Source organism: Carassius gibelio, chromosome B13, assembly GCF_023724105.1.
Source record: "Carassius gibelio isolate Cgi1373 ecotype wild population from Czech Republic chromosome B13, carGib1.2-hapl.c, whole genome shotgun sequence".
Taxonomy (NCBI): domain Eukaryota; kingdom Metazoa; phylum Chordata; class Actinopteri; order Cypriniformes; family Cyprinidae; genus Carassius; species Carassius gibelio.
The window spans coordinates 22652227-22679630 of record NC_068408.1 but is presented as its reverse complement, the minus strand read 5'-3'; the positions used below and the strand labels follow the sequence as shown (position 1 = coordinate 22679630).

Genomic DNA, 27404 nt, shown 5'->3' with positions numbered 1-27404 from the left:
GTATATTGCATGTAATGGAAAATATAGCTAGTCATTCAGGTATTCTTTGAACAAGGAATTTGTTCATACTGTGACATTTGGGCTATTACAAAGCAAATCAAATCCGTATCAGTAAAATTCATTTTGCAATGCAGAGGAAACACAGAAGCTGCATCTGAAGTGGCATTTAGATAAATTATTGCAATTACAAATGCATGCATTTATTTTTGATATATTAAACAAAACAACGTTAAATACTGATATTTAATATTATTTACATAATAAAAGATACTTTGAATGTGAAATTGAAACTGCAAGTCACTTTTAATAAGGAAGTCATTTGCGATGGAGGCAAATAATTGAAACTGGTGATTCATTCAGGAACGAAACGGCATCATGCTGCTCAGAGACGCAAAACAGTGCTGTGACTTTGTTCGGACTTATTTTTATTGTCGAAAAAACAGGAAATTGTATGTTTTTTTGCAAAATACTTGATATCATCAAATCGCACATCGTTAGAACAACATTTACGATATTATCGCAGATGAAATATATTGAACACCCCTAATAGTACACTACACTATTAAAGTCTACATTGAAAGGCTGTGCATTCTGCTGGAAGCAAATGCTTAGTTTGCGCGTTAAAACTAAAGTATGCTTTAGACTTTATTTTCAGCAGTATCTGATTTAGCACACATCTTCATTGTCTCTTTAAAATTAAAGATGCGAACAAACACTTGTACTCATGCAAGTTTACATTTATACAATCCTTCTTATTAAAAATTAATAAATAAATAAAAAGGGCTAGTAAATGTATGTGCCTAACGAGAGTGGATGAATAAAGGGGATGAATTACTGTACATATGAGGACAGGAGAGATCTGGCACTGTGTTCTCCTCATCCATTCACTGGCCTCCAGTTTCCCTTTCCCTGTGGGATCTGTGTACGGATGGCAATACTGTTATGTCCCTGTGTGACACCTCCCGCCCATCCACGACCCGACCAAAGGTGCGTCACACTAGACCTCATGTTCCATTCACTCCCATTCACAAGCAATTCTTACCATTTTACAAAGATAGCTGGGTTGGATTTCCCTTTGTATGTCAGATGATAGGCTTTGAAGAAATAGACTTGAGTAATTATACGTATAAGTGTTCAGATGTCTCCAATTAGACCAATGGACAGACTAATGAATGTTTTACTCAACACAAGCAATAACAAAGAGCAGTTTCATCCCAATGAAATACTTTACTGCAGGACAGGCCTAGAAAGATTAAAATTAATTATTAAAATTTCGTTGACTTTAGAAGATATTTTCTCAGACTTTTCTGTTTTTGATTTACTAAAAATACATTTTTTTATATTTCTTTTTATTTTAAGTCTAGTGTGACGCAGCTTAGTGTGTGTGTTCAGACATTTGATCTGCTCTGTGTAAAAGAGCCGGTCATGTGACGGACAAAGTGGGTGCTTGAATCTGCCTTTAAAAACATACAGGGCATGGCCTAGAAATAATTTGACCAAAGGAAAAGATAGCTAGAAACAACAATTCTCAGGCAGTGAGCAATGAAAACAGGGAAAACGAAACCAAGAACCTAAACAAAATAGAAATTCAAGCCCTGAACGGCTATTGCCAGACAAAACCATCAGAAAGAAGGCCAACCACTGACTCAACACAGAACTCAGCTTGGACCGCTACACTGCTCATTCTTTATTATGACCGTTTTCCACATTTCACAGTAATAGACATCAAAACTGGAAGCTAATAGCCAATACAAACCTCAAAATAATGGTATTATTTATTATAAGCATGCAGAGCTTCGTCCTTACTAAAAAGATGTGTCATAAGATGAACGTCAGATCATCCTTCCTGAATCCATGACTGATTTAATTTATTTTGAAACATAAAATGTATCAGTGTCCGATTGAATCTTCATTGTAAACACACTGAAAAAAGTGTGCATTCCTTCCAAAAACTATTTGTTAGATTACATTTGGCATGTCTGCTTTTCAGACTTCATCTGTTTGAATTCAACAATTACTTTGGATCTCAAAATAGCTTCATGATTAAGCTAGTTGAGACTGGATTTCACCAATAAAGAGATTGTGTTAAGCGGTTCCAACCTAACCATGCAGTCAAAATATTTGATCTTTGTTTTATACACTACTGTCTAAAGCTTGGGATCAGAGATTTTAAATTGATAATAATAAGAAATGTGATAAAATATGTAACGCTGAACAGTGGAGTAATGGTGCTGAAAATTCAGCTTTGCCATCATTTAAATGAAAAAGTTATTTTAATTGCAATCATATTTTACAGTATCACTTTTTCAGTTTTCATATTTTATCAAATAAACGCATACTTTAAGAAATTTATTTTAGGAACATTAAAATTCTTTTGAGCAATGGTGTGTAAAGTAGAAGTTTATTAACATTTAATCTTACTGCTATTAATAAAAAAGTAAATTTATAATTTTAAAAAAATTATTTACTTTCAAATGGGACAAAACACGCATTTTTTTAGTACCTGCACTTACATTGTGCTGTTTATTAATTTTCATTGTAGATTAAACTAGTCACTACATCTCATTTTTCACATTTTCTTTCCACTGCCCAGATTTACTCACTGCGCCCATTATGACCCATTTTTCTCACTTTTACGCCTCCATTTCTCTTTCATTCTCACCATGCTGATTTGAGTTTCAAGGCTGACTCACTGCTCCTATAACATTCAATCCCCCTATCTATTCCCCCTCATTTCCCATAATCCCCCACACACTAGTATCTTTCCCCAAACTCTCAGTCTTTCCACTCAAGTCCTCGCCCAAACCTCAGTTTATCCTTAATCAGCTGCTCTCTGGACAATATCTGTGAAAGGCCTCAATTCTCGAAGGAAAAGAGAAGCGCTGGTTCCTCGCAAACTGCTTTTCCCAGTTACGGATGAATGCAGTGATTGATTTATTGTTTTTGTGATTAATCTGATCACTCATTTGGCATATCGTGAAATACATTTGAATGGATTTTCACAAGCTGTCTGCTTCAGTAATGCAGGCTGTTGTTGAGGTGGTTTATTGCTGTCTTCTATTATATGAAGTACATTGAATATGATTAAGAATGTCTATATATGTAAATCCAGTAAACTGTCCTGTATTTTGAGCATGAAAGTAATGGTGAATACCAGTGGTTTTGGTGTCTAACAGCTAGTGACAGGCTTATGATGGAAGGCAGATAATTCCTTGCTTTCCTGTTGGAGTGAGGTCACATGAGGACTTCCTGTGCGGCTGTACTGACTAGACACACACACACACACACACACACACACACACACCCATGCAGTATACACAGGAAGAAGATCATCTCATGCTCAGATGCTTAGTCTCTGTCCACGAAAGCCAGTGGTCTAAACACAGGAGTTAATTAGTTCTTTGATGCAAACAGCGTGATCTGTTGTGACAGTAGTGGCAGCTTCCAGTAAAGTCATCTATTAGTGAGACACAAATCTGAACGATTAAGTTTCCTTAATTATAACAGTATGATGTTGCAAATAAAAGCTTGTGTAGTTTGTTTGACTTTCACTGTTAAACATGTAAAAACGGAATCACAACGTCTGTAATTCGAACGGTTTGAAACCTCTCCTACCCCACGCATGTTTGTTTGTTTATTAAATATTTTGGCTTATTTTCAGCTAGCTGTAATGGGGCCAAAACTTAATATGACACTCTCAAAATATCATTTTAAATTCAAAATGTTTTCAGTGCATCGGAGTTCTGTTCCCAAGAGCCTGAAAGTGCACTTTTCCCTTTGTGTGTGTGTGTGTGTGTGTGTGTGTGTGTGTGTGGTGCTAATAATCCTGGTAATATGTATAATAATAATCAAAATAATAATACAATTTTTAAAAAAAATCAATACTGTAGTTGTATATTAGTAGTATATTATTTGTATTTATTATTATTATTACTAGCAATACATTTCAATATTGATATTAATTCATATAGGCATTTCATCTGTGGTATTTTTTTAAAGATCTTGTCTTTGCTGTTAGTTTGCACATGTTGAATACAAAAGCTGAAATGGCAATCAGTTGTTTTATTCATTTATTTATTTCAGTGGGCAACAGTATGGTCCATTTGCAAACATACTGTTAGTTTTAATAACTGTTGAATCAGCTGATCATAAAAGTTATTGTTATTACTTTTTTTGTTATTGCAGCCCTAGCAATAAAGACGATGCAGATTTTCCCACAAAATCAGCGTAGACAATATACAAAACTTTTAGTTTCTGCCCGGAGCTGGAGCTGTTTTAATTTAAGAATAAACCTAGAACTAGACCATTAATGTCTTAGATCATTAATGCACACTAAATATTTTTAAACATTCTAATTACATTTTAAAAGAAACATGCGCAAGGGAAATTCTAGATGAATGTGGCATGTAGTTGTTTTGCTTTTTGCTGTGTTTTATCTGGAGAACTGTAGAGAAAGGTTTGCTGAAGCACACATCTCTCAGCAGTCTGTTGAGGTCCGCCACACACAGTGTGTTTTTGTTGTGGGCTAATGGAGCGTGAAACAGAGCCATGTGGTACTGACATCGCATCACCACCTCCTAAGATAATATACACACGCATACGTGTGCCCCGGAGAAAAACGGCTAATCGAATCGACCACGCAAGGCCTGCACAGGCGTCAGTCTCTCTCACAAAGAAAAGGGGTCAAAGTGAAGTGACCGGTGAGCAGCCAAGAACCTAAATCAGACATTTCCACATGCAGGCCATTCAGAGAGAGTTTTAAATAGCATGGCTGATGCAAACCATTGCAATCATGGCACTGATGTTTAGCGTGAGAACACCATAACAAACTCAACTGGACACCTCCAAAACACTAGTTTAACACGAGTCAGTGCGTCTCCACTAGGGTCCAGACGTCTGAGACTCCTTCTGTTGTTTATACTTTCTCATTTAATTAAAAAGGAAAATAAATCACAGAATGTTTTTTCTTCTCTTTTCATTCTGGTCTGGTCTTCACTATAAATATTACAGACATTATATATATATATATATATATATGTATGTATATTTATATTTGTATGTATATATATTTGTATGTGTGTGTGTGTGTGTGTGTGTGTATATATATATATATATATATATATATATATATATATCATTCAAAGGTTTGGAACTGGCAAGATATTTTATGTTTTTATAATTAGAAATTTATATTTGTTGTTATTTTGCTTACCAAAGCTGCTATATGTAAATAATAATTAAAAAAATGGTTAAAACAATTTAAAAGTTTAAAAGTTAACAATTTAAAGTTACAATAAAAAAAATACATGTTCTATTTGAATATATTTAAAAATGTAATTTATTCCTGTAATGCAAAGCTGAATTTTCAGCATCATTACTGCAGTTTTCAGTGTCACATGATCCTTTAGAAATCATTCTAATATTCTGATTTGCTCGATATAGACTGATATCTGACTGATATAATAATAATTTTTTGACTATTTCACCCAGCCCTATTCAGATGATGCCAGCCCAGAAACAACACACAACAACTACCAAATGTTGCTATAAGTTTATTAACAGCAATGATTATATGTTGTGATCAGTGTTAACCATCTGCTTGATTACGTCATAACTAACTGCATGATTTTTACTGTACGTTTCTACCATATGGACATCAATTTGACATAGTCAACACTGATAAGCTACTACTAAATATAATGTAGAAACTTGATTTTTCTGTAAAGCTGCTTTGCAACAATTTGTATCGTGATAAGTTTGTAGAAAAACTGTCATGCGCCCATCTCATTTTTTGAAACTTTGACCATGTTTAGCATGAGAATCTAATTCTTTAGCAGTGTAAATATGTCAAAATGCACGAAACCGCATTAGGCCTCCCCTTTAATTAAAAAAGCTTATCCAATTGGAAAATTCATGGAAATGTAAAAGTCAAAGGGTGTGGGAACCCTAATAGAAGCTCTGTGCAGTAAATGTGTTGCAGTGCTGAGATTTGACTCATTGTTCTAAGATATAAGAGGGAATAAAACCGATGCGCAATGTGTCTCCTGCAGGTCAGACCCCGCTGCGAGAGGCTTATTCATTGTCTTGTATTGCCAATGGCAGTTCCAGCGGCCGCAAATCTCACAGAGATAGTTCCACAGTGTCCATAGCCAAGAAAGAGACACTCTCCTCCGCCGCCAAGAGGTAATGCACACACAACCCAAATATGCAAATGCCCTCAAAATCTCCTTTACACATTTTGGATGTCTCCCTTCTCTGACCCATTTCAGCTCTCCACTAATGAGCTGATGATTTGAAGCAGGTGTGTTAGTTTGGGGAGATGATCACAATGAGTTGTGGTGGCAAACCTCCATGACTGGTTCGGGAAACACTTTGCTAGGATACTCATTAAATTAGTTTTTTAACAGACACGCTTTTAAAATGCACTGGAATGTCGTCTGGAAAAATGCTGTCTAAAATATTGACGACTCATTTTACGCTGACGTATTGAAATGTTGGTGCATTCAGATGTTCTCTGTTTAATATGTAACGTTCTTTCAGCCTGAAGATATATATTCATCTGAATGTCTGTGAGTGTTTCAGTGTTGAGATGCTCAGCTCTCCTCATCTTTAAACGTGTGTCGGATCTTCCTCTGTTGACCTGCATGTTGTTTTTGCAGTGGTGGCGAAGTGAAAAAAGACAAGCCTCCGATGGAGGGGATCAAGGAGAAAGAGGAGCCGCCACAGGCTAATGATCAAACCCCTTCAGCACCCAGCACCCCGCAGGCACCATCCCCTTCCAGCAACCCCACCTCCCCTCATCCCCCACAGCCCCAAAGACGGCTTTCAGAGAACAAGGGGTCAACCCCGGCCAAAAGGTTCCTCCCATCAGCCATGCAATTCTGGCAGTGTTCGAGCAGCGTTTGGCAATCTGCTTACTGCGGTTTCGCAACCTATTGACGTAAAGCCAAGGGGCAGGGCTGACATGCTTCCTCAATCAAAAGCAAGATCAATAGAGAGCAACAGTGACTGGCCGCTTTTTATCTGCCTTGGTTCCGAAAGTATTTTTCCCATTCATTTCCACCATAGGGTTTTGAAAAATGGTTAACTAAAACATTTCGATAAAAAATTTCATTGTTTCATATATATATATATATATATATATATATATATATATATATATATATATATATATATATATATATATATATATATGAAACAATGAAACAATGAAAAATCAGCTTTGCCATCAAATGAATAAATTACATTTTATTAATTAATATATATTAATTAATAAAATGTAATTTATTCATTTGATGGCAAAGCTCAATAAATCAATAAATTACATTTTATTAATTAATATATTAATTAATATATATTAATTAATAAAATGTAATTTATTCATTTGATGGCAAAGCTGATTTTTCATTGTTCACAACACATATATACTTACATTACATTACTATTCATATTTTTTTAAAGAGTGGATGCAATGGATTTTATTGTGGAAAAAAAGGATTGGATCTATACTTGCAGAACAAAGTATGCATTGCCACATGTAAGTTACCAAGACTTAAAAAAACAACATCCATCAGTACTCATTACAAAAAGCTCATTTCCAGGCTCTTAAATTAATTATATCTAAACAAATTATTGCTTTCTCATCATTTATCAGTCCTGCTAGGTTCAGGCTGACAGTGTAGGTCAGAATGTGTTATGCTCTGGATCGCTCAGAGAGGTCCACCCAGAAGAGGAAAGTAATGGAAAGCAGATGTGATGTCCTCTCAGTGCTCAAACCCTTGGTTCTTGCTTAATAATCTGCAGGGTAATCAGGCTAACACATTAGCCCAGCCATGCTTCAACACCATTAGCAAACCTTCTAGTCTGTACTTAATAACCCAAGAGCCCGCCTGCTGAGTTATTCATATCGACCCTGCAAGCTGTCCCATCCAATTAGCTAAAGAGAACTTGAAAACCAATTAGCTGTCTCAGTAATGTCATTTCACGGCCCGATCCATGCTTGTTAGACGATGCAACAAGAAGATTATTAGCCAGGATTTGGCCACAGTCACATTACTTAGAAAAGCCTCTGCAGTCGATGAAGATTCCACTCACACTAGCAAAGTCTTGAGCTTTCTTATAAATGATTGAAATCAGAGATGTTAATTTTTTTTGTTGTTATGGTTCACACAATGAGTTTTTTGAAATCTTGCAGAGATTATTTTGAGAAATATACAGTTGTCAATACAGTGATGCCTCGTGATGTCTATATTTTCCTCAAAAGAAGAACTCTTAGGAATAGAAAGTGCAGTAAATGTAGGGATGAGCATCGTTAGACCTGTATACCTCACAAGTGGCCCCATATGTAGAACTCAAGCCAGTTTTTCACATGTGGAAGTGTGTCCGCTCTGCCCCGGAGTACTATCCTTTCCCTTTCCTAACTTACTATAATGTTTGGTGAGGTTGGAGGTACTTTGCTACAGCTCTGACCTATTTAATGGCCTTAAGCCCAAAGTATACTTCAGTTTAAACAAGAACACCTTTCATATACTGTACATACATTCGAACCCACAGCCTTTCAAAGTATACACCATTTGATAGCGTGTGAGAACACAGACGCTCAAACCTTGCGAAACCTCTAGAAAGTTTCTTGTGTCTTCGGTGTTTCTCTATTACCAATAAAAATGTCTTCAGACTCGTTTATGAAGTACAAATTCACACGGATAGTAATTTACAGTTCACAATGTACACCTAAGTATACTTTGGGCTTTAATGTATGTGTACATCTTTGAGTTTCTGGATCACTTGTATCAATTTGTTTTTACAAATGCTCCCCTGTCTTTACCTCTATAGACTCTGCTAAGTTTAGGGCTGCTAACCAGAAGGTTGTTGGTTCAAGTGCCAAAATGAGCAATCATTAATACATTTTTTTGCATAAAGGTCAGATTTTCCCAACATTTTTGTTCCACTTCTCACTTTTCTGTCAACATCTCCTTTTTAGTTCCCATAGCGAATAAATTGGAAATTGGGTCGGTGTAGAAGGGGTGGTCCAGAAAACTGGTTTGTTTTTGGTCTTTTAACATTTTTTTTCTTGTACACAGCTTCGCGTGAGGATAACGCTCCTCTGTTTTCCCTTTCTAAACCTCTGATGTGTTTCCTACTTTCCTTTAGCTTTGCTGTGTGGTGTCTCTTCCCCAATCAATCTCATGCAATTTACCACAGGACTGGGTTTCAAGTTTTTCAGCTCCCCTGTGTGTACTAACGATCGAGTGGATTGTGTGCATATGCATGATCTTTTACCTGAGGGATGCATTTTTGACTTTCAAGGGTCGTTGCTTGTTTTCTGGCTTCCAGTTTGAAATTAACAAAAGAGGAGGAGAGGTTATTTGAGTTGGGAGGACCTGGACAGAGTTAGCATCTAGACTTTGCGGTCCATCCGAAGTAAAATTATCTAAACAAACCTTTGATCTACTATGCAGATCTATTTAGATTTAACGGATCGTTCTCCTCCTAGCTCACAATGCCTCTCCTCAAAATTTTTTACTTCTTCCCCCTATTCGTTTTTTACCTTCCTTTTCGAATGAAATCCTTGTATGTTTTTTTCCTGTCGGACGCAGGGGTAGCAGTGTGAAGCGTGGAGGAATGGAGCGTTCCCAGAGTAGTACGTGGGACAGCGGAGAGGAGAGCAGGAATAAGCTGGTGAAAGCAGCCTCCACCTCCAAACTGCTGTCCAAAGTGGTGAAGAATGCAGAGAAGTAAGTGTTGGGTTTCTTCTGTTCCCTTTGCCCTACAAAGACTCGTGCTGTAGACTCGAGTCCTCATACAAGTCATCCAACTACACTGCAGTGTACACTTTTCTCAAATTTCAAAGAAAATTCTGAGAAGTTCACATGATTTATGAAGTTACACCAATATTTGATACATTCCATGTTTCATTTATTTTTTGTAATATGATTTTGCTTTTAGCTACCAATATTTAGTGTAATACTTGCTGTTCAGCACATTTGATCTTAATTTGAATTAATTCCATAAAATTCAGCACATAATATGCACAAAAGTCCAGATCCATGTTTAACTGCAAACAATCGAAGTTGTTTATAACCCTTGCCTCTTGCTTAAAAATGCTGAAGAAAGGCTTCATGTACCCTAATGTAGTAAACATTTATGACTTTCTTTTTTGTTCTTTTTATTCATGAAAACACAAAATGAGAAGTTACTGATAATTAAGAAAATAACATAAAAGTATCATAAACATGCGCTATACCACTTGCGTGCTATATTCCAAGTCTTCCAACAATAATGTCAGAAATTTTTGTGGTCATTAACTTGTAATATTCCCTTCGCCATAACATAAAACTTGGTGCATCGGTGTTGCTTTTATATGATTTTGGGTAACACTTTACAATAGTTCCAATTGTAAATATTAGTTAACTGCATTAGTTTACATAAACTAACAATGCAGTATACTTCTAAATCATTTGTTAAACTTAGGTAATGTTAATTGCAGCATTTACTAATAAATTATTAAAAGTTCTACAATTTTTTTGGGACTAACATGAACTAACAGTGATTTATGAATAAATGAATGATAAAAAAAAGAATTTGGACTTAACTAGCATTAACAAAGCTTAATAAATACAGCAACAAAGGCATTTTATTAATATTATTATTGTTTAATATTAGGGTCCTTATTTGTTGAATTCCCGCTCACTGTCATTGTGTGGGAAAAAGCATGTCAGAGATTCTCTTTTGGTATTGTGTGGAAAAAAAGAAAGCCATATGATTGGGAAACATCATGAGGGTGAGCAAATGATGACAATAAAATGAATTTTCATCTTGGAACTGTTCCTTTGAGACATTCCTGTAGCTGAACAAACATGCCATTTTTGGAACTCACTTATTTGTCTCGTGTTAACAATATTTTGGTTTTCTTCCCATTTCCTCTTTAGACACAGAGATCCAGTCATCAGCCAAGGTAAAGTCTCATTTTGCCTTTACGTGATCTATTATGTTTCACCTTCATTTTTTCCTCATGTGTTCCTCTCATTTCCTGCATCACAGTGGTTCAAGTGAAACTGCTGCCTCGTGCAGAACTTGTGCACTTAAGATGGTTACACATTTTCATTTACATGTCATTTGCACAGTAACATCTGTAAAAACATTAAAGCTGTGCCCTTTAGCCAACTTGCATTTGATAAGTGTAAACGTAAGCTACAGTAGCATGATGCCACCTCTCAGTACTTGGCTTTATCCCAGGACAAGATTAACGTTGGCACAAAAAAATACTGTTAACACGGGGTTCATGACAGTGGTCACAGGCCAAGTGTGCCCTGGAACCACCTTATCCCGAATCTGGATTTACCCCTGGGCCGAGAAAAGTACAGGTGTGAGCATCTCTCGAGTCATTTTAATCTTGGCAAAGGCGCACACAAACTGCATTCCTGTGTCTTGCGGTTCCTCGTTTGTTCTTCCAGACGTTTCTAATGATCACGCCCATCTTAAAAACTGTTGACAGGCCTCTCTTACAGCGCATCAATAAAACTGTTCCTTGTCTGCCATTCTGTGTTTGTTTTTGAGAGATTATTATTTCTGTCCCATACCCAGCTAAAATGTCAACCCGTGAAAAAAACAGTCAAGGTAAGGTTTTTTTTTCTCTTCGGGGCCCAATAACCGCCGGAATTTTTATTTTTTTTACCCCTCCCTTACCCTTCAGGCACTAATCCCGCTTTAATTCTCTTAACTTGTTGATCGATCTGAAAGATCAATGGTCAGTCACTTCTTCTTCTGTCTCTCTGTCGCTCTTGTTCCTCAAAATCTTAAATAACATTTCTGGAGGAATCAATAGTAAGTGGATTTCATCCCAGCTTACAGGCTAGATGATAAACACGCATCTCGCTTCTTCTTTTCTTCTCACCGTTCTGAATAGATGAATTACTGTAGATTCACCACCAGTTACTTATTAGCAGAGGAATGTGTTTGTCCTAAAATAAAGATAGCAGAACAGCTTTACGGCTGAATCTCACTAAAGCTTTTAAGAACAAATCGTATTTTGCTGCAAAATCCAAAAAAAAAAAAAGAGAGAGAGAGAAAGAAACAAGAAAGTGCATTTTGTAAAAAGAAATTAACATTTATTTTAACTATACCTTATTGCATTTTTTTTATGATAGCTAAGCTATTTTATCTTGATGCTAAATTGTCTCATTCTCATGACTGTAGAATATGTGGGGAAGAATATTTAGTACTTAAAATCCATTTAAATAGACCAAATCCAAAATATTTTATTTTATTTTATTAATTATTTTATGATATAAAATATACATTAGATAAATTGTTTTGTTAAATGTATCATTTATAATCTAAAAATAAAATATTTATTATTTTTGTACTTTTTGATTTTGGGATGAAATGAGTCCTAGACATGTTTTTGTAAGATTCCCCTGCATACAGTATAGATTAATTCAGTAAGCATGCACTGTGATAGTTCACCCAAAAATGAAAATTCAGTCATCATTTACTCTCATTTCATCCCAAACCTGAAGGCCCTAAACATAGATACATGTATTATGATTATAAAAAAAAAAAGAAAAGAAACATGCACACAGACATTTCTAAAATTCTTTGAGGTTTGTAACAACATGAGCAGGAGTAAATGATGATAGAATATTAATTTTTGGCTGAACTATCCCTTTAAGGATATCAGTGTCAGTGAGGAATGTTCTAGATATCCTCGGCCAACTTAGCTGTTTTTAAAGGTTATCTGTGGTCAGATGTCTTGTTCAGTGTTAAATACTTTATCGAATTATGCAATGCTATAATAAGATCTGCTACTGTGCAAAGAGACCACATAAAAAAGATTTCTTTTTTTCTGCCTCACTGTCCATTTGTTTCATCAACTTGATGTTTCTGCTCTATACCTTTCTTTTTTATTAAATCACAGTTAAATGTGGGCATTGTCATTGCTCTGGTCCTTCTGCACGTCGCTCAAAGCTTCACTTTTGTTTTGCTTGGGTTTATGAAGGAGTTCTTAGCATGAGCCTCACTAACTCCATCGAAGAGCTTCATTTAGAAATGTTTTAGAAATGTAAGAAGGAGCAATGCTAGAAACTAAATATATGCTATGTGTATGTTAAATGTTGCTAAAACAAACTATCGCAGTCTTTTCTGAAAGACCATGTTCACTTCTAAATTTCTGATAACTTGCTGCTTAAATTCAAGATACACTTCACACAAACAAACATGGTTTTGTTTGAGATATAGGTCTCATTCACAGTTGTTAGTAATTGCTTATAATTATTGATTCTTAATAATTAGTTATTATTTCTAGTATTTTCTTAGAATTTATTTCTTTCGTCAAATTTCTCCACAGAGGGAGAATATATAAAAATGTTCATGCGAGGACGACCCATCACGATGTTCATCCCATCGGACGTGGAGAATTACGACGATGTCCGAACCGAACTTCCCCCAGAGAGACTCAAACTGGAGTGGGTGTATCCTTTCTAGCAGGCTTTGAACTTATTGTATTTTACAATGGAGATTTAAAATGCTTTACCTAGGCAAAGTCAAGACATAAGTCAAATCATAGCTTGACATAACATAAAAATGCATTAAAAAATTATGGGAAATTTGTATTTTTAAAATGGATTAGAACTTCTATGGCTAGAAAATTTAATTTAATTTAATTAAATTTTTTAAACCAGTAATTGCTGAGAAAGTACACCATTCTGTGAATTAATTTCACAGACATTAAACTACTGTGATGGACAGTTATAACACACATTTTTGGTTGGATTATTGTTGTATTCTCTGTATCCTCCTTGACTCAGACGGGCAGATATGGCTACAGGGGACGTGAATGCCGTGCAAACGTGTACTTGCTACCTACCGGAGAGATCGTATATTTCATCGCCTCGGTGGTTGTGCTCTTCAACTACGAGGAGAGAACACAGCGGCACTATTTAGGACACACTGACTGTGTCAAATGGTGAGACTGAAAACATATTTTGTGTTATTTGGGCCATGCAGGTATCTGTTGGTCTTATCATTCGTCATATGGGACGTCACTGACGATGATTAAATAACCAACTCTCACTGAAAATTTCATTTTTATAGTTATGAATAAGGCATTAATATGTACTTTTTAAGTACTAATAAACCGCAAATATGCTAGGAATATGTATGCTAATAAGCAACTAGTTAATAGTGAATACTGTTTCTTAATCTAAAGTGTTACCAAATACTGTCTAAGATATGTATATAATGGAATTCATACTGGTCTGTAGATATCAGTATATGGACAGGCCAGTGGAAATCCTTATCTGTTGCTTATTTGGCAGATGACATATTAATGATCACAAACAAAGCCAGTGTGGATCAGGGAATGTTCTGCTCTCTCTGAATGTCTGTTTCTCTTCTAGTCTTGCTGTTCACCCGGATAAGATCCGTATCGCCACAGGACAGATAGCAGGCGTGGATAAGAATGGCAGGGTGAGATTTATCAGCGCAGCTACTGTGATAAAGCACAAACCTGTGTTCGCTTTAATGTATCAAAAGTATGAGATCAAATATTTTGATTGAAATTAATACTGTAACAATGTAAAAACAGTTTACTGACCCTGTATTACTTGTGTTACTAATTTCTTCTTTTCCCGCCAATGTTGCTTGTTTATCAATGTAAGCTCTTTTGGGATATTTACTGTGTGTATTGTGAATCGTGCAGCCGCTTCAGCCTCACGTCAGAGTTTGGGACTCGGTCAGTCTGTCCACGCTGCAGATCATCGGCCTCGGCACCTTTGAGAGAGGAGTCGGATCCCTCGCTTTCTCTAAAGCCGTGAGTCTAGCATCAGCTATCTAATTTGAGTTGATTTCATTATGCTTAGTTAGCACTGCCTAAAATCTATTTAGATAATTGATAGGCATGCTGGTTTGTTTGTTTGTTTATTTTTTTGTTAATTATTCTAATATTTTTCACAGTCTTGCACTGCGCTCTTCCTGGATCTGGGTCATATTTGCATGTGTTTTCAAACTGTAATAACCTTGAAATCAGGGTAAACCATAATAATCAAAATAATACCGTATCTGTGAAAATCGACTGAGAGTCGAGTAATCATTTTAATTTGGCTCCGAGGAAGCTAGGAATTTAGTTGCCTTTGTGACTGTTTTTCTGGTGACTAATGGACAAACCAAAACTTCTTTACAAATGCTGGAAAATCTATGAACCTGGTTGTTTCAACATCAAACACTGTACTCTTTGGGCATTTTCAGTGACTCTATTTGAATGAAGTGCAGATATATGAACAGCTCTTATGGGGAGACTGAAGAAACCCAAAGTGTTGTGATTTAGTGTTTGTTTGTAAACAGTCATCCAATCTAAAATGTTAGAGTATGGATTTGTAATGCTCATACTGTGTGTGTGTGTGTGTGTGTGTGTGTGTGTGTGTGTGTGTGTGTGTGTGTGTGTGTGTGTGTGTGTAGGACTCAGGCGTTCATCTCAGTGTGATTGATGACTCTAATGAGCACATGCTCACTGTGTGGGACTGGCAGAAGAAATCAAAAATCGCTGAGATTAAGGTACGTGGACACTTCTTTGATTCATTTGGTTCTTTTTTCTCACATATCACAACTCCCCTTCCTTTGTTCCTTTCTTTTAGTTTTCTTAGCTCTTATCTTGTTTCCTCCTTCTCCTTTCTTCTCAGCCTTTTTCATCTCGTTTCAGATGGCTTCCTTCTCGGCCTTTTATGTTTTGCCATGTCTATTCCATTTGTACCCTTTTCCCTGTTTCCCTGCACATTCCTCTTTTGCTTCTTATCTTTTTGTTCTTCATGTAATGATTTTGCCAATATACTGTTTTATCAGACAACCAATGAAGTGGTCTTAGCAGTGGAGTTTCACCCGACTGACGCTAACACCATTGTCACGTGTGGGAAATCCCATATCTTCTTCTGGACCTGGAGCGGTTCCTCACTCGCCCGCAAACAAGGCATCTTTGGCGTAAGGACACCCATGCTTATATTTCTCATCTGGGAATAAAATAAAAAATAAAAATAGTTGACCCAAAAATAAACATTTGCTGAAAATTTCCCCTCAGGCCATAAACAAACTGATTCACAACTCTGATTCAGTGATTATTTAGCATAATTACGGATATGGAAGACTCCATATTGCAATTTTTATTCTTTTTAAAAATATTTTTGTTAAAATGTATGTACTGTAGGTAAATGTTATTTTTTTAGTACTGATTGGGGGGGGTCGCTGTGTCAGACCATTTCAGAGAAAATACAGTAATATTGAGTCGTGTATGAAATAGGCAAAAGGTCAAAAAATATCAAGATTAATTTAATTTGAGCAACATTTCACAGCCCAAGAAACATGTCTAGACTAATGCTGCAGTCGGCTTGATGTACAAAGCCCAGACTAGTACATAGTACATGGAGTTTATAAAACCTGACTTCACATTTAATACTTTGTTTGTGTGTCTTTGACAGAAATATGAGAAGCCCAAATTTGTGCAGTGTTTGGCTTTTCTCAATAACGGAGACATCCTGACCGGAGACTCGGGAGGAATCATGCTGATATGGACTCGCAGCACCGCTGAACCAGCACCAGGGAAAGGGCCGAAAGGTAGACGCTCGTCTCACACACACACACAGGCACAGACTTTATTGACACTGCCAGCATACTAAAACACATACTTCACATTAAAATTCTCCTAATTTTTCTATCATCACCTGCATTTCCTCACAAAAGTACTTTGGTGGCAAGTTATGGTATCCTCCTCCAAATGCAGTCTGATCCTCTGCTCTGCTGCACGCTCTGAAACCAGAGACTAGAGAAGTTCCCGCTCACCATAAAAGAAAATAAAGGAAGTAGAATGAGGCCAGATGCATGTAGGGTCAATTCATAACCACATTATGTTCTACCAAAAAACACGTCATATTAAGAGTAGCAGACAAGTTACTGCACAGGTCACGAAAGGCTGTAGGTTTTACAACTCTTGACAACACACTGCTAGAGGAAATCTTTGTTTATTTCTCATGTCAAGACTGTGAAAATTACATGAGAAGCTCAGTTTATGATTTTTGGTAAAAGAGGAATTTGTTACATTATGTTAAATGCAGCAACTAAAACCTCACTGACCCTTACATTTGACCTACTACAGCCCACATGTGCTCAAGTTTATGTAAAATAATCATTTCTGTGCAACAAGTCTCTTTTGTTCAGTAAGGCTACATTTATTTGATCAGAAATACAGTAAAAACAGTATTGTTGTGAAATAGTATTACAGTTAACCGTTGTGTTTGAATACATTTTAGAATGTAATTTATTCCATATGATGCAAAACTGACTTTTCCGCATCATTACTCCAGTCTTAGTGTCACATGATCTTTCAGAAATTATCATAATATGCTGATTTGCTGCTCTAGAAACATTTCTTAATATTATAAGTGTTGAAAAGTATCATGGCACTTTGAGGTACCTTATTAACATTTTGTGTCGTCGGTAATGTATAATGTTAATGAGGCCAGCATTCATTTCAGCCAAACAGTGACGGAAACAGAAACTTCTAGAAACCTGTTGTAGAGAGTAGCTTTCAAGAAGACTTTCAATGGAAGTGCACATCTCGTGATATGTGACTGAAAACTGTTTGCGTGCACGCATGCTAGAGTCTGTGTGCACAAGTTGACAGATTCTTTTCTCTGTGTTGATCCTGGAGTTGTAATGGTTTTCACTGGCATGCTCTTCATCACCCCCTCAATCTGTGTCACAGTGCAGTCCTGTGACACAGCGCCCCCTAAAGGACAGAAACTACTACTACTACTCCCAGTCACAGAGCCCAGTCCAGCATTTGTAGTAGTTTTACTTGATACTTTGAACTGAAAATCTTCATTAGTCTATAGAATCTGTAACTTTCAAAACTCAAACTCTTTCCTGAGTCCAAAGAAGTGCATTAATGGAAATAGCTGCTGCCTGTAGCTGATCTCGAACTTCTACATAAACAAGTTAAAACATAAGCACGGCTGTATTTACATATCAGTGCCACCTGATCAGAAGCTTGGCGCAGTGTTATTGCACTACCATTCAAAAGTTTACGGTCAGTAAGATTTTTTTATATTAAATTAAATTTACACTTACATTTTATTCTGCAAGGATGCATTAAATCGATGTTACAAAAGATTTCTATTTCAATTAAACTCCCTATTCATCAAAAAATCCTGAAAGTATCACAGTTTCCACAAAAAAAGAAAAGAGAAAACCGTTTTAACACAGATGATAATCAGAAATATGCCTTGAGAAACAAATTGGCATATCAAAATGATTTGTGAAGGATCATGTGACACTGAAGACTGGAGTAATAATGCTTTTTTTTATTTATTGTAATAATATTTTACACCTTAACTGTGTTTTTGATTAAAGATGTTGATAAAAGAGCATAAGAGACTCCGAATATTTCTAGATAGCAATGGTATTTAAAATCGAACTTGCATAGCTAGACACGTCTGTTCTTGTATGTTTTGTGGATTACTATTTTGTTAAATGAGTTGAAAATTAGAGACATTGCGCAAAAACAACAGTGAAAATGAATTCCTGCTTGAGCTGCGCAACATCCTCCTGTAATGAAGCCTCACATGTGCTTCGCCGGCTGCTGCTTCATTTCTTCTTTCCATCTTAAGTCATTTGGCATATGTCATGTCCTGAACTGGCCTCGTCTAGCTGATTTCCTGTCTCTGCGTCTGTACTCATGCAGATACCATGTAACTGTAGAAGTGCGGTAGTGCAGGTGGGTTACAGTGTGTCAGAAACGCATTCGGTTTCAGATATGTGTGTGTATGTGTGTGTGTGTGTGTGTGTGTATTGACAGGGCTGGTTAGGCACTCCAGGGGTCTATATTTCTCTTGGTTTGGCTCTTTGCGCAGACAGCCGAGCCATCAGTATTATTGCAGGGAGAAGTGATAATCTACTGGAATTCCCAGAATGCATCATCATCACACACACACACACGCACCCCGGGCCTCACTGGCAAGCATATCTATGAGCTTCTCTTTCACTGGCTTTTCTAAGAGCCCTATCACATCCCCGATGGCAAAACAGTCTGGCACTTAAACTGCACTAGCCAGGAGAGATATTTGTGGTGTTCTGTTCCCAGAAATTGTGTGCAAGCGGGTCTAAGGCTGTCTTACTAACCTGTCCCGTCCCCGCAGGAGCGTTTCAGATCTTGCGTCAGATCAAGGCTCACGACGGCAGCGTCTTCACTCTGTGTCAGATGAGGAACGGCACTCTGCTCACAGGGGGCGGCAAAGACCACAAGATCATTCTGTGGGACCACGACCTGAATCCAGAGAGAGACATCGAGGTGAGAGACGAAGCTGAGCGTCACACTCACACATGCATGTTTTAAAGAGACCCGGATCTGGTATACAAAAGTAAAAGTGTGAAATAGGCTAATTATATTATTTTAATGTTGCTTTTCTTAAACACTTTACTTAAAACGTTACTTTATTTATAAAACTTGTATAAATGCATTTCCTAAAGTAGTTTTAATGCATTAATTATGCCTTGTAATGCACCTTATACTGCATTGTACAAACTCATGAATAATCATATCCACAGTTAGTACACTGTAACACTTAATTCATTGTTACGCTATGCATTTTAAATTTGGTTATAATTATTTATGACAAGATGTAATGCATTACATTTTGAATAATCATTGTGCATTATACCCTTTAATAACTCTTTATAATGCATTATACATAAAGGTTTTAAGTAAAGTGTTACCAAAGTTTTCATGCATCAAAGCAATAAAAGTTTAATACAGCTTTAAGTTTTTCTTTGATTTTCTATACATTATTAACATGTGTCCTATTTAGGGCCCTATTTTAACGATCTAAATTGTGTCGCATTGAGCCGGGTGTATGATAGGGCCCTTCATTTTTATTAACAATTGTTCATATACTGTACCAAAAAATCTTGTCAGTCATATTTAGAAAAAATAATCATTAGATGGCATTAAAAAATTTGCTTAATGTCAAAAAACTACTATACATATACTGTCTTTACGGTTTGCTAGGGTTGGTTACTTGTAATTATGCATAATTTACTATGTAAATTATGTAACGTGTAACTATGTCACCCTAATAACATAAAGTGTCACCAGAAATCATAGCATACAAGATAAGAAACATCACAAGCTCTTAGAGAAAATAACATTTCTATCATGTGTGATTGCTTTTCTTCAGGTCCCAGATCAGTATGGCACTATCCGTGCAGTAGCTGAGGGCAAGGGCGAGCAGTTTCTGGTGGGCACTTCACGCAACTTCATTCTGAGAGGCACCTTTAACGACGGATTCCAGGTGGAAGTGCAGGTACAGCAGATCTTTTATCTCATGTGCAGCCTTATACTCCTAAAAATAAAGGTTTCAAAAGGGGGTTTTGCAGTGATGCCATGGGAGAACCATTTCTGGTTCCCCAAAGAAGCTTTTAATTAACAATTCTTAAAAGAACCTTAGGCCCTGTTTACACTACACTCTTAAAATGAAAGGTGCTTCACAATGCCATAGAAGAACCTTTTTGTCTAAATTGTTCCATAAAGAACCTTTAACATCTGAAGAACCTTTCTGTTTCACAAAAGGTTCTTTGTGGCGAAAGAAGGTTCTTAATTATAAATAAGAAAAAGAAAGAGATGGTTCTTTAAAGAACCTATGACTGAATTTATTCGTAAGAGTGTAGTGTGTTTTGGTTTTAAAGGCAGGGTAGGTAAAAAATTTATAAACAACTTTCTTCCAAATTCGTTTAAACTTTCTATATATATCAATGCATAATTAAAATGTAAGTACTCTGATAAAAAGAGTATAAAAATCGAGTGACTCTAGACCGTTTAATCTGTATTAAACACAGCTCATTATTTCCATTCGGGACGAAACATAGGATTGGCTTAGGTGACTGTCACTCTCTCGCAACCATGGCAACCACACTTTTGCCACACATGACCTGCCCACTTGCGCGCGTACGTTTGATTTGAGGAATTCAAGAGGCACGGATCCTAGGAATACCAAAACAATTGTAGAGAAACAGCAAGCAAAATTCACAGTACCGGCCTATGCAGTTAGTGAAGGCAAATAAAACGTGAGTTAATATCGGCGTGGCTTTCCAGCGATGCGAGAACTGAGGGAACTCAAGGGGCTGAAAAGTGACTCCTTGATTGCTTTATTTCTGCTGGACAGGTAAATCTTTATTTTTGTATTTTGATCATACATATTTTTTTGTTTATTTTTTCATGAAGCATGTGTCATTAGCACACGTAGCGGCATAATATAGCTAACATAACATTACTTAGCGAGCCGTAGTAGAGACGATAAATAATCTATAGGCCTAGCTCAAGATGATAGCTATAGCGTGGCTTTGGAAGGAGCCCAGAAGGGAGGGGGTGGAGTGAATATAAATAATGAGCTGTCTTTAAAACAGTCGTGAGAGGTCTACAGACACTCGATTTTTATACTTTCTTTTTCAGAGTACTTACATTTTACTTATGTATTGATATATAAATAAAGTTTAAACAAATTTGGAAAAAAAGTTTTTTATATATTTTTTACCTACCCTGCCTTTAATACAGTGTTTAAATGAAAACGATCCTTGTCTGCACTGGTGTTTTCACTGCATTTCACAATCTATCTCTATCCACACTACACAACTGAAAACACATGTCACATCACCATTCATGCAGGTAGAACCATAGAAATATGTATGGGTAGATTCCCTATTATTTAGATGGCAGACGCGTCTGCATTGTTGGAGCAGTCGAATGGGGAATCTACTGTACCTATTCATATCTATGGGCTCAACAGTGAGCATGATGTTATCGTTACACGGTAGTCAAGAATATGCAGAGCAGGGACGATTCTAGGATTTTCATTTTAGGGGGGCTCAGCCCCCAATAAGGGTATGATTAAAACAAATATTATTTGACCATTAGGGTAGGGTTATATACTACTAACCTTATTGCAATCCACTATTCCATTGTATTCCCTGTATTTCATATATGGGAGTGGGAGAACTGACTGAGCCATATACAACACTGTAAAAAAAAAACATTTAGATGTGACCATTCACTGTTCCTGCAGTCACAGTTATAAGAGTTAATTTCACAGGACTCTCTATTTTTAGGGACACACGGATGAGCTGTGGGGTCTGGCCTCCCACCCGTTCAAGGACCTGTTCCTCACCTGTGCTCAGGACAGACAGGTGTGTCTGTGGAACTCAGTGGACCACACACTGGAATGGACCAGACTGCTGGACGTAAGTCTCCCACAAACACACATGTGCGCACACACAGTGACCTTAAACCGTCCTTTCATGCTCAAGCCCTCCAATGTGGCTGAATTAAAACAATTCTGCAAATAAGAGTAGGCCAGAATTCATCCACAACAATGTAAAAAAAATGTATTGCCAATTATCGCAAATGCTAAATTGCAGTGGTTGCTGCAAAAAGTGGCGCAACCAGTTATTAGATGTAGGGGGCAATTACTTTTTCACGTAGGGCCAGGTAGGATTGGACCACTTTTTCCCCTTTAATAATAGAAATCATAATTTAAAAACTGTATTTTGTATTTACTTGCATTATCTCTGTGTAATAGTAAAAAATGTGTTTTCTGATCTGAATCTTTTAAGTGTGGCAAATATGCAAAACATAAAAAAAAAAGTAAAAAAAAAAACAAAAAACGAAGGGGGCGGAAACCTTTTCACGGCACTGTATGACTATCAGTGTCCTGACAAAGGTCATAACCAGTGTTGAGTACTCGAGACTCGGACTCGGTCTCGGACTCGGTCTCGAGACCGTATTTTAATGGTCTCGGTCTTGTCATGGACTCGTGTGCATTTTGACTCGGTATTGACTCGGACTCGAACATATTAGGAATCGGACTTATGCCCGAGTCCACTCGAGTCCCAATCAAAATATTTCATGATTATTACTGTATGTTAATGTTTAATTAAATTGATGTATGATTGATACATCCAATGACTGGTGATTTTCTTGTGACGTGAGACGTTAGGCCAGCGACACACTGGATGCATGGCGCAAGTGTCTCAGCTGCGTGGCGTGTCTGTTTGCTGTTTTTAATTCGGCTCCCATGTTAACAGGTTAGAGCTTGCAGAGTCAGACTGCCTGCGTGAGACGCGCGGAAAACCCGTGCATGCTAGAAATAGAACCGACGCCTATTTTCACGCGAACACGCGCGTGTTGGAAGCGTTTCCAGGCAAAATAAACTAGGAAAATATGTTTATATGTCACTTGTGTCATTATGTACACAAATATACATATTAATTCATGACATTTTGATATTTGAAAGTCTATAGGTTGGCATAAATTCAGATATAAATGTAATTAAAAAAAATAAATAAATAATTATCGATTTTCAAATATTGCACCTGTCAAACATACTCTGTTTTGCAAGAACCTGGTTTTTCGGCGGCCTCTCTCTATGTCACCTATAGCAGAAGCAGCGCGCTAGCGCTGCGTCAGACACGCTTCTGGTGTGTAAAGACACAGAAAACGCGAAGCAGCCACCACGCTTCTGGCACGCAGCAGAGACGCCACGCAGCCAGTGTGTCACCGGCCTTAAGTTACCCTCCTGCCATCCGCCTGTAGTGATCCCGCTTTCCAGAAAGCCACATTGCTACATTATTTCTCTCAACTGTGTTATTTTTACAAAGTAGGACAAAATGGTCACAGAAAAAAACAAATATTGTTTAATTAAATTATATAATGAATACAGACACAGACTGACTGTCTCAACACTAAACATCTCCCCCTCAAAAAAAATGTCTGATAGAAGGCATTGAACTTATATGGCATTTCAACCAGCTTTCTTCCCCTTGCACATACACACTTTTGCATGAAATTTTCCTGGACAGTCAGTCGGCTCTTGTGTGTATGCCCTCCGTAACTAAAAAAAAACTTCGACTAGTGTGTATTTTACCCTGCATTAAAACCCACCATCTAGTGAAATTAGCATTAGATTATCCGTTGCTGTTACAGAAAGTGATGAAATGGTAACTTTTGTCAGTCCCCGCTTCCTCTGCACCAATAGAGAGAGTTTTTAGTCGGGGTGGATTGATCATGAGACCACATCGTGCTTGGTTGGGTAGCTGGATGGTCTCCTCACTTATTTTTTTGAAAAGTAATTATGCCCATCTTTAATCTTCACAACATCTAAAGTGCACATAATCCAAGACATTGTAAGGATATTAGCAGTCATTAGTTAAGCTTCAGGGTTAAAAGTTATGTAAAAGCTGTTACAGTTGAACATTTACAGGTATAGTGGTACAGTAATGTTACTTGTACTAGAAGTGTTATGTGGAATTACAATATAGAGTCGTACAGTAATCTTATGTGTACCAGAAAGGTTATATGGATGTGTATAGTGGTACAACGATGTTATGTGAAAATGAGCACTTAATATTGACAAGTAACAATTCATAATTCTAATAAAATTACCTTTACACCACATACTATGTGGCCCTTTTACCCTTTATTGTTTCCATCATACATTTGACATACTCTTGAAGATTTCTTTAGGTCTTGTCTCAGACCCAATCTCTCTGGTCTCGGTCTTGACTCGGACTCGAGCCTTTCTGAACTCGGTCTTGACTCGGACTCGACCCTTTCTGGACTCGGTCTTGACTCGGACTCGACCCTTTCTGGACTCGGTCTTGACTCGGACTCGACCATCTCTGGACTCGATCTGGACTCGGACTCGAATGAGCCGGTCTCGACTACAACACTGGTCATAACCACTAAATGTTTCATTTTTGTAACTATCAAAACAATCCAGGCCTACAGTTCTCTGTTCTATACTTCAGACTGGTTACTGGCATTAATTATGGCCCAGTGCTTTGTTCTTTTGAAATAGCAAAGACAGCTTGTTTGTTGATTTTGTGAAACTTCTCTCTTGGTCTAGATGTAATCCGTACTGAATATTTCTCAGAAGACAAAGCAGAATAAACAGATGGTGGGGTATTTGTTGGCAAACTTTATGACACATGCCATGACATTAGTGGTTCTTGCAAAACCTTTTTATTAAGACATCAGTTAAAAGTCAGCTTGCGCAGTTTGGCAAATACAGATTTTTTTCACTCTATCATTTATTGTAACAGTGGTTACTGTTTTTGGACAGTGTGTCTCTGAGCTGAGACTATGGTTTGTAGGACCTTGAAAGATTGAAAGATAGACCGAATAACCACTGAATACCCTTGTCATCTTAACCGTAGGCTGTTTACATTTGTATTAATGCAGTAATACAGTATTTAGTTGATGTATGTATATCAGGTTTAAAGGTTTTTCTGACTTAATCCACGCATTTAGAGCAGTGCTTCTCAAACAGGGGGCCGGGACCCGCTAAGGGGCCTCAGCACATTTCCCAGTGGGCCATAAAATGGTTTAAGATTATATAAAAAAAAAAAAAAAAAATGCTTGCTTCTTTCCAAAGTCTTGGAAAACCTGTACACTGTATGTGAGGGAAGTGTGATGATTTTTTTTTTTTTTTTTGTAATTCAAATTCAAAAATGTTTATCATATAGAAATATATATATATATATATATATATATATATATATATATATATATATATATATATATATATATATAATTTTTTTTTTTTTTTTAAGACTGGAAATGTCATGCAAATGCATTGGTCATCAAGAGTTTAAATTTGTTATGCATTCAGTTCTTAAAACACTTTAAAATTTTGAATTTTTATAATTTATTTTAATGCATTGTCACATCTAATGTCTGTAAAAGTTTAAAAACAAGCAGCTTTCATTTCTGCAGAAATATAGAAATTAGCGCATCTGCATTAGATCCAGAGCCCTCAGTTTTTTAATAGATTCCCGTGCGCTTTGAGTGTGACAGTACTAATGTGTTTGTATGTTTTTAGGAGCACGGGCACTGCGCAGATTTCCATCCTAGCGGTTCGGTTGTTGCAATTGGTACTCACTCAGGGAAGTAAGTGATCACTATATCATCTCTATATCAAGTTTACATGAATAACTTTGCCCAGATTTAACACAAAAAAGCTTTGATGACTGTAGTTCAGAGGTTGTTTTGTATGTGTCTCAGGTGGTATGCTCTAGACGCAGAGACGCGAGACCTGGTGGCCATTCACACAGACGGCAATGAGCAGCTGTCATTGTTGCGTTACTCTGTCGGTGAGTAGGAGAGTGGTTTGTTTGCATACTCTGTATTTTTTTTTGCATTTCTATCGAAATCAGACAGCCAGACGTCTCTCTGTCTCTCCTCAGATGGCACGCTGCTGGCAGTGGGATCACATGATAACTTCATTTACCTCTACACAGTGTCGGATAAGGGACGCAAGTACAGCAGATATGGGAAATGCACTGTAAGTATCTGAAGTTTATGTGGCTGTTTGCACAAAATGTGTTCTAGCATAAAATAAAAAACAGCTCAGTGGATCTCAGGCGCATTGAACTGCCAAATTTTACTACTGTGCTTGTCCTGGCACTTACGGATAGAAGAAAATAATAATAATAAATGTACCTGCAAAAATTTGAAGACATTTACAAAGTTTGTTAGGAACAAAAAAAGAATGCAAAGAGTTTGAAACATGGATTTAAAATAAATTTGTGATCAATCCATAAGTAATGCTTTTTGATTGATCTTCTAATTCACATAATTGTTGTATGGCTATATTATTGTCATTTTCACTATTCCCGATTCTGCTGGATCCGAGGGCTCAGGGAGAGTGGAGAATAAACTTTACCATGTGTGACCGTTCGCCCATGTCTGACCTGGGTCTCGTTTCGCTCGGCTGTACTCCATCAACACACTCTGAATCACACCACTGTGCTTCTGATTCCTCTGATTTTATTTTTTCTTTGCAGTTTTTCAGTAGTTGAGAAGTTTTGTGTCATTAACATCTGTGTTCAATCACAGTAATAATGGAGTCGTTCTCTGAAACGGGTGACTTACAGAGTACATTTGTGTAGATTTATACGTTCTGTTAGACAAATAAAAAAAGTTCTGTCATGTGCTAATATAGGCTAATGTAATAGACTACCTTTATAATTTATCTTAAAAAAAAAAAAACTGTGTTTAGTGTTCTTCATTAAACATAATGGACACACAAATGGTTCTCCTTTCATAGAATTATGAAATTAAATGATTTCCACATAGTTTTGTGATTGTCTGTCCTTCGATGAGTAATGAAGAGAGTGAAGAAACGCTTGATGTGAATTGGCTGAAGATGTCAGTGTGATTTTAGCGGACAGAATGAAAGCGTGCCTGTCTTTCAGCACTCTTGCCTGCCTGACACGTCTGAGCTTCCAGAGGGAATTCAGACATTGTGGGAACGCTGGTCTGTGGTTTTATTGATGCTTGGCAGACGAATCGCTCATGTGTCTGTCAGCGTAGC

At 37.0% G+C, this 27404-nt stretch overlaps 1 protein-coding gene across 6 annotated transcripts in view; it reads left to right on the top strand.

Moving 5' to 3' along the window:
• Window positions 1-27404, top strand: part of LOC127969851 (echinoderm microtubule-associated protein-like 4) — an 88130-nt gene that overhangs the window by 47945 nt on the left and 12781 nt on the right. For 3 of the 6 annotated variants that reach the window (XR_008156377.1, XM_052571973.1, XM_052571971.1), the window contains exons 3-20: window positions 6051-6183; window positions 6660-6857; window positions 9597-9734; window positions 10929-10954; window positions 11584-11616; window positions 13346-13469; window positions 13814-13963; window positions 14397-14466; window positions 14699-14809; window positions 15454-15549; window positions 15835-15969; window positions 16464-16599; window positions 19179-19330; window positions 20217-20342; window positions 22141-22272; window positions 25911-25978; window positions 26093-26181; window positions 26275-26372. Coding sequence is in view for 5 of the 6 variants with exons in the window: in XM_052571973.1 (XP_052427933.1) it covers window positions 6051-6183; window positions 6660-6857; window positions 9597-9734; window positions 10929-10954; window positions 11584-11616; window positions 13346-13469; window positions 13814-13963; window positions 14397-14466; window positions 14699-14809; window positions 15454-15549; window positions 15835-15969; window positions 16464-16599; window positions 19179-19330; window positions 20217-20342; window positions 22141-22272; window positions 25911-25978; window positions 26093-26181; window positions 26275-26372 (2015 nt within the window). In the remaining variant the exon portion in view is untranslated. The remainder of the gene's footprint in view (window positions 1-6050; window positions 6184-6659; window positions 6858-9596; window positions 9735-10928; window positions 10955-11583; window positions 11617-13345; window positions 13470-13813; window positions 13964-14396; window positions 14467-14698; window positions 14810-15453; window positions 15550-15834; window positions 15970-16463; window positions 16600-19178; window positions 19331-20216; window positions 20343-22140; window positions 22273-25910; window positions 25979-26092; window positions 26182-26274; window positions 26373-27404) is intronic. The other 3 variants (XM_052571974.1, XM_052571972.1, XM_052571975.1) reach the window with 2 other exon arrangements.